This window comes from Gavia stellata, chromosome 3 (assembly GCF_030936135.1).
Source record: "Gavia stellata isolate bGavSte3 chromosome 3, bGavSte3.hap2, whole genome shotgun sequence".
In the NCBI taxonomy this organism is placed as follows: Eukaryota; Metazoa; Chordata; class Aves; order Gaviiformes; family Gaviidae; genus Gavia; species Gavia stellata.
The window spans coordinates 35,747,010-35,760,035 of record NC_082596.1 but is presented as its reverse complement, the minus strand read 5'-3'; the positions used below and the strand labels follow the sequence as shown (position 1 = coordinate 35,760,035).

At 40.7% G+C, this 13,026-nt stretch overlaps 1 protein-coding gene across 2 annotated transcripts in view; it reads right to left on the bottom strand.

Annotated features, from left to right (window-relative positions):
* STAU2 (staufen double-stranded RNA binding protein 2) overlaps positions 1 to 13,026 on the bottom strand; it is a 172,008-nt gene that overhangs the window by 69,808 nt on the left and 89,174 nt on the right. For both annotated transcript variants that reach the window (XM_059815184.1, XM_059815185.1), the window contains exon 12: positions 11,693 to 12,000. In XM_059815184.1, coding sequence (XP_059671167.1) covers positions 11,693 to 12,000 — 308 coding nt within the window. The remainder of the gene's footprint in view (positions 1 to 11,692; positions 12,001 to 13,026) is intronic.

Here is a 13,026-nt window from a genome sequence, read left to right as displayed (position 1 = left end):
GGATCTCCTGTTTTCATCACATGGCCTAAAAATAGGAGGGAGGTGAGGGAGTTTGTGTTCTGCTAATAAAGTACACAGAGGACAAGCATGGTATGGAGCATTTGTGGAGGAGCCTGTGTCTTGGGAATCATCCTGAACAACTGATGAAAGGCAGAGAGGAACTTGGTAAGTTTGGAGAGAGAAAAGAGTTTGGTTTTAAAATGACTTTCTAGCAAAAGCATAAATGGAAATACGTTTTCATGTACACTCTTTTTCATTATGAAGGTTGTCACTGGAGTGAAGAGTGAAGCAAGCATTAATTATTCTCTGTTTATAAACTGCATGTGAAAGCCCCAAATGCTGCATTAATGAAGAAGAAACGGGATCACTGGGAAATTGTGAGTACAAAACGGGCTGCCTGAGTTTGCTGAAAAGTCTGATGCTGATACAGACACTGGTTTTGTGTACTAACCTGGACATAGGGCAGTGTGCAGAAAGAACCACCCTTCTTTAATTAAAACAAGAAACAATCATTTAACTTCTGAATATTATCCTTCTTCATTTTGCTCCCAATTCTGAATGAGACTGAAGGAGATGACAGTCAAAAAACCTCTGAAAGCCTCAGCTTCAAGTCACAGTGAGAGGAAAAAACTGTAACTAACTCATCTCTTTTCTCCTTCTTCACCTTTTCTTGTCACTTCTCTTTTTAAGGATTTTTGCTTGAGAGCCGAGTTCACTTATTACAATTAAAGCTAAACCCCAGTCTGCTATGAATTCACCATCGCACCTTCACATTTTTGCCAGCTGGAACTTCCAGTCTTTCAAAGTTTTGGCTGTATTCCAAGCCAAGGTCCATAGCTAAGTTATCAAGTCATGTTAGGATTTACTCAGAAAGATTTTGGCAGGGAATGTAGCCTGGTGCATTTAGTGCTGGCTGCAGTATTTTGAAAGATCCTGACAGCTTTTAAACTTTCTCATACGTAAACCCCCTAAATTCTAAAATTGGTTATGAAAATATAATTCACATTTTTTCCATGGACCAAGTCACATGCAGGGAAATGTGGGACGATTTTAAAGGTTATTTGCAAGATGCCGAGGAGAAAAACTAAAATGTTACCAAGGTGACATCCACACCACACCTGGGGACCCACACAATGCCATTAGCCACTTATTCTCCATTTACCTTCTTTCCTTTTAGAAACTGAAACAAAAAAGAAGCACCTGGCTGTTTCTGGAGGCAAGCAGAGCAAAACTTCAGAAGCACTTGAATAAAGGGCTTTCTTCCTTGTAAGCGGGACAGAGGTAACGATGGACAGAAAAGAAGAAAGCTATTTTAGACAGATTTCTGCCCCGAAGCCAGGTAGTTGGAGACCTTGTGTCAGAAAATATACTGCCCTTTGTAGCTAGATTTGCATTTGTTTTCCTAATTCTGCATGCTCTTAAATTAATTCAGAAACATCCTTCCTGCAGCAAATATTACCTCCTGCACTACGCTCCGTGAATGGATATGCTCGGTTTCCAAACTTACCTATCTTTCCTTATAGAAACTGATATGAGAACAATTCTTATGGTTATTTTTTTGCAGAATGACTACCACTGTTTTGACTTCCTTTAAGGTCAAAAATAGGGTAATATGGGCTAGATGGTCTATAGTCAGCAAAAACATTTCTGAAATAAATGGAAACTAATAAAACCACTTCTTGTAGATCTACTCTGGGTCACTGCCATCAACTGTGGTACTGCCTACCTTCTCTCTGAAGTTAGTCGATTAAAAACCTTATAAACCAGAACACAATGAAGTCCAGGTGCTTTGATTTTTACATGAAGCTCTCTCAAGAACAATTTTTGCTATCAGCTTGTTCTGTTTTCTCTCTCCCTCTATTTCACATTCCCACCATGTTTTCTTACTCTTGGCTAGTCCATGTATAAATTAGGGTTTGGAGACCTTGAAGCCCTTACCTACATAACATAGCCATTTGATTTCAAGTTGATTTTCAGTGTAGCAGGACACCTGCAACTTTCTGAGAGCCAGGCAAGGACTCTCAGTTAACAGGTTGCCTGGTGTTGTGCAAATCTCAGATGCCACCAAAATTATCAATAGAATCCTGACTGACCCTCTGCCTTGCTTGGAGGAAACCTCTTTCCCTGTTAATCTGTATTACCTTTACAATAAAAATAGCAGCTGTCTTGAATAAATGGTGAGCTTTGTAGCAAATAACTTGATAAAAAAGTGTAAGTTTTCTTCAGAGCACAAAGACAGTAAAAGTAGTTCTCCTATATCCTGACTTCTGGCCAGTGGTACACAATTATAAAGACGCCAGTGAAGCGTAGAAAGCTGTACTGGTTTTGGCTGGGATGGAGCTAATTCTCTTCACAGAAGCTTGTATGGTGCTATGTTTTGGATTTTTCACCAAAACAGTGTTGTTAACAGTGCTCATACAGCATCAAGGCCTTTTCTGCTTCTCATGCTGCCCCACCAGTGAGCAGGCTGGGGGTAGGCAAGAATCTGGGAGGGGACACAGCTGGGACAGCGGACCGCAGCTGACCAAAGGGATATCCTACACCATATGATGTCATGCTCAGCAATAAAAGCTGGGGGAAGATGGAGGAAGGGGGACGTTCGGAGTGATGGCATTTGTCTTCCCAAGTAACCATTATGCGTGATGGAGCCCTGCTTTCCTGGAGATGGCTGAACACCTGCCTGCTGATGGGAAGCAGTGAATGAATCCCTTATTTTGCTTTGTTCGCGCACACAGCTTTCCTTTACTTATTAAACTATCTTTATCTCAACCCTAGAGTTTTCACACTTTTACCCTTCCTGTTCTCTCCTCCATCCCACTGGGCAGGGTGAGCAAGCAGCTGGGTGGGGCTGAGCTGCCTGCTGGGGATAACCCGTAACAGTCCTTTCTGGCACCCAATGTGGGATATGAGGGGTTCAAGATAACAACAGATTTGATCAGAGTATGCTAGACCAAATTTATAGCTGTTTAGCTACTAATTGTCAGGCTCCTGTGCTTGCCATGGGGCTTGCTTGCTTTGCTGTATATTAGAGTCTAGTACTTGTTACTGGCTGCTTTTTGCTTCTGCTGTTTCCTGCACTCCTTATCATCCTATTCTGCTCTGCCTGGGAACATACTGATAACAGCAATGGGCTGGCAGATGGCCAGGGCATTGCTGCTGCTCCTGTGCTGCTGTACTGGACAGGCTGGAACTCAAGTCCAGGGGGCTGTGGATATGTCCACGCTGGAGCAGGCACATTCAGAAGCATATGTGGCCGTGGAGTAGTCCATGCCAGAGCAGGTATACCCTTGAAGGAACTGTGGCCCATGGGTATGGTCACACTGGAGCGGATACACCCCTAAGGGACGGTGGCCTGTGGATAAGCCCATGCTGGAGAAGGGGCAAGGGGAGGAGTTTGCTGTAATGTTAAACCCTATGGCCTAGTCCAAAGGGACAAGAAGAGGAGATTGTAATGGATATACCCCTTAATTGTTGTAACCCATCATTTTATAGGAAGTACTATAAGCAGGAACCACCTAAACCAACAAGAAGTAATGGAAGCGCAGTAGTGACCCAGCCTGAGCTGACTTTGGTGCCAAGTAACTCCACACAACACACCACATCTCCTGTCCTGAGCAACTACCATAACAGGTGGAGCCCAAGTCATGGGCTAAATGAACTCAATGGACATTTGTGGACTTTTTAAAGGGGTGGCCCATAGACTAAGGGAATGATATTCATGTTTATATCAAAGGACGGCAAGGGCAGGGTAGTTAATGAGGATCTATTGGACAGTGTGGCACCTGAGCATGGTGTAAATGTTACAGAATAAGGGGTGGAGAATTTACTGGTTTTGCCTGGGATGGAGTTAATTTTCTTCAAAGCAGCTTGTATGGTGCTACGTTTTAGATTTGTGACCAAAACAGTGTTGTTAGCACACCCATGTTTTAGCTATTGCTGAGCAGTGCTTACACAGCGTCAAGGCCTTTTATGCTTCTCATGCTGCCCCGCCAGCGAGCAGGCTGGGGGTGGGCAAGAAATTGAGAGGGAACACAGCTGGGACAGCTGACCCAACTGACCAAAGGGATATCCTACACCATATGACATCCTGCTCAGCAATAAAAGCAGAGGAAAAGAAGGAGGAAGGGAGGATGTTCAGAGTTATGGTGTCTGTCTTCCCAAGTAACCATTATGCGTGATGAAGCCCTGCTTTCCTGGAGGTGGCTGAACACCTGCCTGCCGATGGGAAGCAGTGAATGAATCCCTTACTCTGCTTTGCTTGCACACACAGCTTTTGTCTTTATCTCAACCCATGAGTTTTCTCACTCTTGCCCTTCTGATTCTTTCCCTCATCCCACTAGGGGGGAGTGACCAAGCAGCTGTGTGGGGCTTAAGCTGCCCACTGGGGTTAACCCACAACAAAAATCTGTAGTAATTTGAACATCAGGCAATAGTTTGGTAATTGGTGGAAGTGCAAACTTCACATTAGGAAAAAAAAAAAGTATCCAGAAGAGACAGAAACTGAGATAATGAGGACTTTGTCAACCATTTCTACAGGTGTTTATACTCCCTGTGGGTAAGAGACAAACATTGCTGTTGAGATTATTGTACTGGCCACTGAGCATGGCATAGTACAAACACACAGGAAAATAACACACTTCTGCAAAAGGCCAGATTTCAATACTTTCAGTGATGACAGAGCACATCATTCCACACGTCATTTTACAGAAACCGATGTGACCAATGAGCAGGTACAGTGCTAGTGAACTTGACTATGACCCAAGGCATCAGGACAGGAACCAACAGCCCCGTTTCACAGCTTGTTTTGCAGAAGCAGGTATTGATAATACATGGCAACACAGGCACTCTTGAGCTACTTCAAGGGGTTTCAAGAATACTTATTTTTAAATATAAATTCCCACTGCCCTTTGACTGTTAGCATTAAGGTGAATCAGCTGATCACAGTTCCCTCTGGGCCTGACTGTACACTACTATTTTAGAATGATTTCACTCTGGTCAATCCTGCTGGGAAAGAAGTCTCCAACGCCTTGGGGGGGTGGAGCCGGATGCACAGTTATAGACATAGAGTTATAGGGGGGGTTGACCCCAAATGTGGATGAAGCAATATTTGCTTTAACAGCCTTATTTCAAAAGTATTCTCTAACATTATTCTACAAACACTTTCATTTTTTGATATCCTAATTTTTCCTGATTTTTTTGAGATAAGATCTTCAAAGAAGCATTTATATAAAAACAGTTTGCTGACATAACCTTCAAATCCATTTTACATTAATGATGCCAGGAAGCCTGATGTTATAATTTCAAATGCTTCCTTTAATTATTGTTTGGTTTTTCTAATTTGAACGAGTGATGAGACTTTTGTACTCCTCAGAACTAGCCCATTTGCTGGAATTCGAGTCCCAAGCTGACAGTGGCCACAAATCTTTCTGCAGCTGACGCATTCAAGGACAGAACAGTATCATCTGGGTTTACATTCTAGTTTTTAGCACTTGCTACACTCTCCCTCATTGGCTTTAGCTGGAGACTTGCTGAAACATACCTTTTGATTCATTCATCTGCAGGGAACTTGGGGAACTTTGAAAATACACTCTAACAACTAACACTATAATTACAACTATACTCATTATAATAGTTTCAGTACATAGAACCCTTCCCCCAAAACACAGTAAAATTTTACTTTTTTTTTTTGTTCTGAAAAGTGATTTGAGGGAATCTGAGGAACATAACATCAGCCATTCATGACTCATAAGAGATGGTTTGGTTCTTGTCCAGTTTACCACAGCTCAGCTCCATTTCACCCCTAAATAAACGATCACTTGAACACAATCACCACAAAACGATAAAACTTCTAACTACAACTTTTGTAGTGTAGGCTCAGTAGATAACTACTGAGGAAGAGTGGAGGTGAATGACATAGTGGGGGGCCACTTTGCGTAAAGCCACAAGAAAGGCTGAAAGAAGCAAAGAGAAGCTGCTGCTTTCTATCCTGAGAGAGGAACTGAAATGAAAACAACAACAAAAAAATGAAGATCGTCTGTTGTAAAAACTGAGACAGGACACTTGGGATGGGAAGGTAGTCTATAGTCCGTCAGAGACCCAGAGACAGGAAATGCCCACTGATTTTCTGGGAAACCACAGAAACTTCATTTTAACGTGCTGCTTCAAAGCCCTCTATTGAAGCTTTCACCTCCATCACAGCATTTTTGTTAGTCTGTTTTCATTTCTTCCCATCGGCCTCCTCAGCAGGGAGATTCTGCTGAGAATGAGATGTGATACTGAGCATTTTTCAGAATGCTTTCACCTTACTTCTACTCACCAGAACAATAAAAAAAGTCTTATAATTCCCTTTACTGTAGCTATGTGAATCTGGAGTCAATGGGGAATGCCTGGGTTTTTTTTCCTGCTTGTTTTTGTCCCTAACCTTGCAATCCATACCAACGAATTCTTGCAATTTCCAAAACTAATTCAGAGATCTCTGTTCTGCAAGAGCTCAAAAGACTGGTAAATGCCTTGCTGTAGCCTTCGTCTCCTTCTTATTTATCATGACTTTTTTTGTGAATGTGACAAGTTTATGGAAAATTCTGAAACACAGTCCTATTGCCCAAATCCATAACTGGTCTGTCACTCTGTTGCATTCAGGGATACAAAAATTTGTACAAGTAAACCATCTGGCCTTAGTTTTCCAGTCCTAAGTTATACTGAAGATCATCAAAAAGAAATATCCTGGTGTACTGGCAAAGACTGATGAAACTTCAGTTGAAAAAAGTCCTGCTTGCTGTGGGAAGAGAAAAAGATAGACTGAAAAGGCATAAGATGTTGCTTTTACTGAGGTAGAAAACAGCTTCAGAGGTAAGAAAGAAGAAGGAACATAGCTAATGTCAAGACTCCCAGGGAGCTCTTGCAAATTAAGCATGCATATTTCACTGGGTCATGTAATGAGTAAGAACTAACGAAAGGAAGCTGCTTCCATCTACTGAAGTCCAATGAATTTTAATTTAACTAAGTAAGCACCATTTCTATATTGCGACCTGCTTTGGAAAAGAACTTTTGAATTGAAATTGTTATTTCAGGCACCATCAATGAGTTGGCATACTTGGACACAAAATGTTAATGAAGGAAGATAAAGGCAATTGCATCAAATTTCAAGATGCGGAAGTCGTGATGATAATTTATATTTCAATTATTTTCTTCAGGCTTAACCCTGAATCAGTCACTCATTCCTTTTGTATTAAAAATTTCCACGGAACTCAAACCCGATTTCACGACTGTGTCTAGAAGATTTGCTGGAGAAAGTGTTTCAGGCCCAAACTCTTCATCATGAAAAAGATCAAGAACTCTAACTATCATGAACACTGTTAACAAGTTCTGACAGCAAATTTAATATTGGTCAAAGGGAAAGAGATCTCAGGTAAAAGCAGGGTTGGGATTCACAAACCTTCGCAAACTCAGACGGGATGGATGTGAAGGTCACCCACCATCCTTTACTTGGGAAGCCAGGCACCAGTTCTGTGGTGGTGCACTCCTTAGCAGCCACAGCTAAATCTGAGAGAGACCAGGAAGCGGTCACAGCACGGCCTAAGCTACGACCGACGGCTGTTTCACATGCTGCGCTGAGTCTGAAGAAGCCAGACTGGCCCCTTTTTCCTCTTCTGGTCAGTGACTACATCCTTCAGCAAAAGGGGTGAGCAGACACTGAGGAAAGTACCCTTATAAATCACACCAGAATGACAACCCACAGCACGTGAGGACGTGTCTGCCTCAGACAACACAGTATGGGACAGAAGTCTCAGAGGTATCACTGACTTCAGGCAATGAGTTCACAGCACAGGGCAACAGCCCACATTTGCAAACACCGTGTAGGGTGGCCAGGCTTACAAGTGAAATGGAAGTCAGGTACCTAATCTGCACAGGTGTTTATGAAAATCCCAAGAAGCATCTACCTTTTTAGATGATTTTACACCTCTAAAAGACTTGCTTTTAACATCCATAGTTCCTGTGACAATTTTGAAAATGGTATTTAGGTGCTTTTTAAAGTTTGACCTGATCCAAGAAATCTGCAATTACATACAGATCAGACCAAAACTATAGCTCTTTCCTTGAAAAGAGCTAATACTGAGGGTTGAATTTCCCTGAAATTTTCCTCACCTCAGTAGTGAAAAATTTTCCTCACCTCAGTAGTGAAAAATTTTCCTCATCTCAGTAGAAATTTTCCTCATCTCAGTAGTGAGATCCAAGCACTCCTAGACTGATTTCCAAATCCAGCCAACAACAAAGCAAAACGAGTGTTTGCTTTGTTTAAAGTCACTGTAGGAAAGGTTTGAGCTCAGTGTCAATGCTCGTACAAAGCGTGGAAATTTAGTTTAGTCCCACCTCTGCCGACACTTCAAAACCACGCGCTGAAATGTAGGAGCTGCAAGTAAACCTGTGGACTCTCGAGCGTCCAGCAGGACGTGTGTGCAGGCACTCAGAAACGTATGCCTTCGCTACTGGTTGGGGAAATGAGAAACGTTTAGAAATTCCAACAATAAAACAGTTAAATCTATCAATATATAAAATGGAACAGTTGACCACTAAACAAATGCAGAGGGGGGAAAAAAAAAAGGTATAAATTGTGTAACCATTGCAATCAAAGGAATACATCACGTAGAAACTATATCCTGTGTGAGGTTTTATTATGTAGCCACTACGGAGAAAAAGTTAAGATCTCTAAGTCCTGCCAATGCAGCAAGCCAAGTATGGCTGCAGCCGCGCACAGGGACTAACTGTGGGCACTCAGTCATGGCTTTTTAAATTTTATGATCTTTGCTCCATGGAAACTCCCAGGGGAATTTCCTACTGGACTACCTGCAACTTGTGTTTTGCCTCAGTAAAAACTGGAGGCTCAAATTATTCATATGTAAACAGCTTCTCTAAATGTTTCCATTTAAACAAACTCTGAATAATTTACTGCACTTAAACGGTCAGCAAAAATAACTGTAACTTTCCTAATCTAGTTACAAAACAATGTCCAAAACACCACATAGTCACTTCAAAATAACAATTTTACCAAAGCTGAATTTTCCTTTAAACAATCTCCGGGCAAAGTCTGCAAAACAATTAACTGGTAGGTTGTATTCACAGATATGAAGCAAGCACTAAAAATGCTTTATTCAGAGTTTGTAAAGGCTTGCTTTAAGTATTTGTGTTTAATTATCACTAGTAATTTGAAGCCTGAGCCTTGAAAGTATCCAAGCCAAACACCTGTTTTTCAGTGACACTGAGCTGCTGCTTATCAATTACAAATATATTTAGAATAATAAGCCATAAAACATAAAAATGTAATTTTTTAGTACTTTTCCATACATTGGTCCCAATAACTCTTAGTATTAAAGGCTTACAATAGAACATGGCTGAGATCATATACAAACAGTTTAGAAGAACTTAAATTAAATAACCACATTTTAAAGACGTGTCCCCTGAAGCTAAAGAAGTTCAAAAAAACCATTCAAATAAGCAAATAACATTTTTTTACATTTACAAATGAAACAGCATATGAGTATTTATTGATTTTTTAAAAAATTCAAAAATACATTGTAACAGAACAGAATGTATACGTTCTTCAATGAAAGACAAAACTATGGTTATCATCCGGACCAGAATACAAATACATGCTAACAATTTAAAAATCATTTTGGGTCATTCAGGAAACATGAAACAAGCTAGCTGTTTGCAAATGCAGTAGTTTTGTACTTAGTAAATATGCCTGAGAAAGTTAACCTGCAAAGAAATTGGCTTTTAATCTCTTAAACACAAAGAGCTTTCTAGGTTGAAATGGTCAAGAGACCTGTGATATGCACCTGACAGGCCACTGAGCCATTTCCCACAGAGATTCTGTTCACTGCTCCACCTCGGCTCAGCCACCCAGCAGTGGCAGAGTTTCACATCGGTACCAGGCTTATTCAAGCGAGGTGTTAAAAAGCATGCTAAGATGATGTAAAACTATCAGTTACATAGACAGCGGATAGATGTTAATAATCGAGGTTCTCTACCAAACTCCTTGGTTTGTATCAGGGCCAAGTAAAAAGTAGTAGTCTAGTTTACGGATGAAATGGATTATATTTTTTGGCTCAAGGTTAAGACCCTTTAAAAACAATTTCTACATACGCATCTAGAATCAAAGCATGAAAAAACCAGGACAAACACAGCTAATCATTTTACAGTAACCACATAACGTAGGCAAGTAGGAATCAAAAGAGTAACATAAATTGTGCATCGGTTCTATGAAAATAAAGTGTTACTAGTAGACACAAGCAATCTGACAAGATGTGAAAGCAAGCAGTGAAAACTTCACGGATTGAATTTCTTTTCATCAGAATTCATCTGTTTCTACTGCAGGCAGGTAACAAATGGAACTCAGGAAAACTGAATTCCTATTAGCAGCTTAACTCTACTACGGTGAGGCTTAGGCTTTTACCGTTTCTTGCATTAAGAGACATTCAAACCAATGAATCAAAAATGACATTTTAAAAATGAAAACCAAAAGAAAGCTGAATGTACATTTTGGACAGAAACAACGTTAGGTCAAATCCACAACTGGTGATATCTGATCCACGCAAATGTAATTTAACTACGCTGCTTATGCCAACAGAACATCTGACACTATTTCTCGAATTCTAGCAGCCTCTTTTAAATCACTTCCAACAACGGCATACTTTGTAAATTACATGGGCTTTGATGAAAAAAATCATTATCAGGCATGCAAAAATTCTAACAGAAACCTCCCATTTCCAGAATTTAGTTACATGATCAAATAACACATGCTAGAACATATGAAGCCAACTTTTCAAATGAAACAAATTCACGACTCTGAAAAGGAAAAAAACAAAACAAAAACCTATGACAGGAAAAAGAATATTTCTACATAGCTGGTCCTATCCTCTGATGGTACAACACAGTAAAATGAGCTACTATCCATATACGCGTGTAATTTTGCATGTAATGGTGATTGGGAAGAGGCTTCCTTTTCCCATCTTCCACTGCAGAAATGACTGGATGTACTACAGAGGCTGTCACTGTCCTAATGAAATGTAGGGTATTCACCATTGCTGGATACAGGTCATCAGTGCTGACCCAGCGCAGTACATCTTACATTCTCTAGTATTGACTGCGATGTCAAAAACATTCTGCATTGTTCTGACACCAGGTCTGCTCCGAGGCTGCACCTTCTGATCAAAATGTTGTTCTACAGGTTAAAACTAAGAGGTGCAGGGTGGGAAGCAGAGTAACGGCTTTAATGACCCAGCCCAGAAGACAAACGCAAAGTTAAGGTGGTGCGTCAGTACCTTCTGGATCAGAGTCGAAGAGAGAAACCAATGCCAGAGCAGTATGTATAGCTTCTAATGCCAAGATGTGAAGACTCTCAAAGAAGTGCAAGTAAGAAGCATAATTTAAGCCTGTAATTATTCAAGGAGAATAAACAAAGGAGACAAAGATGGTCTGCAGTAAGGTGAATGGAAGGAAGGAACAAAAAAAGAGAAGGAGGGACATGTATATTGGTGCAGGGTTGTATCTCCTGGACCCAGAAACTGCCTTGGACACCAGCTAATTTTACAAGATAAGTTACATGCATGCCCTCATTCAAGAGGGCAAGAGTGAAACCTTGATGGCAATGCTATGATTCTGGCTGAAGAGCTTCATTTTCCCCCTCCCATACCTGAAAGCCTTGAATCCTTGCCAAATACTCCAGCTGTTTTGAAGGCTGCACTGCAGAACAGGGGGAAGCAGGAGATATTCCTTTTAGACCTATGGCTTCAGCAGTTGGGGATGTTCCATTCATGAGAAGTTCCCTGGCAATCGTAGCTGTGCTATTTGTTGTAGGAGATATGCTGAAGAAAGAGCTAGAAGTCTGGCTCATTTCTTTGGACGACAAATAGCTTACAGTGGTACCAGGGGCTGATTTGTTGCGGCTTGCTTCCATCTCTTGATAAACATCTGGAGAGAGATGGAGTATTCCCTTTGGTGCTGAAAGTAAAAGCAAAGATAATTCTCATTACTCTAGAATGGGTTTGACATGTAGAGTATTTTCATTAACATATTTTGCAGTGGAAAACAAAGTAAGCATTTAAAAGCAGTACCTTTTTTCCACAGTAACTGCAAATGAAATTGCATAATTTATTTAGAAACAAAGCAGATCTGAAGTGCCCCTCTTCTTCCTCTTCCCCCACTCTTTTTAAGAAGGTACAAATCTGGACTTTAAAACTGTGGCTAGCACAGAATACACAATGTGAACAAATAAGGTTTGGAGATCTACAAACCATGAGGAACAGCTGCTACTTCAAAACAGTAGCACGACTGTTATTTCACTACAATCTTCTGCCTCCTACCTGATAGAGTAACTTAGGCTGTTATTTCACAAATAATTTAAACTAGCCTATGTCAGCACTGTCATGACCAGAAGTAGTTCTTTTCTCCCCCACCTACAGCTGCTGTTTGTACTCTCCAGCTGCTTTATTGCTCGTGCCAGCACCAGCACCTATAGGACCATACGTGATGCTCAGGAGAATGAGCTGTTGGAGGCAAAAGAAGGGCAGGACGGCTTCTTTCCGTAGCAGCACTGCCTCAAGTGCTGGCTTAAAGTGTTTGCTGAATTACAATGGTAGCCTGTGCTTAAATAATCTTAAATAGCCCTGCAGCCACATCATTACTGTGCTAATGACTCTTATGTGACTGACTGCTCTTCAATGAGGAGGAATTTATTTATTTAGTTACTTAGCTGCATATATGGCATCCTACAGTTTGCAAATAGCTACCTGCCTTGGACAACATTTATACTGAAGAAGGAAAGCGTGTATGTGTCATCATTAATATCAGTAGGAGTTAGGGTAAACATTACAAAGATCTAAATCAATTTATGTGAATTAATTTTAAATATTTCCAGTGACATGTAAATTAGGGATCATTTGTCTATATTTCAAAATTTTTAATATAATTTTAGAAGACATCTCAACCCTAAACTTGCTTGAAAACAGGAGTACATACTTGATCAGT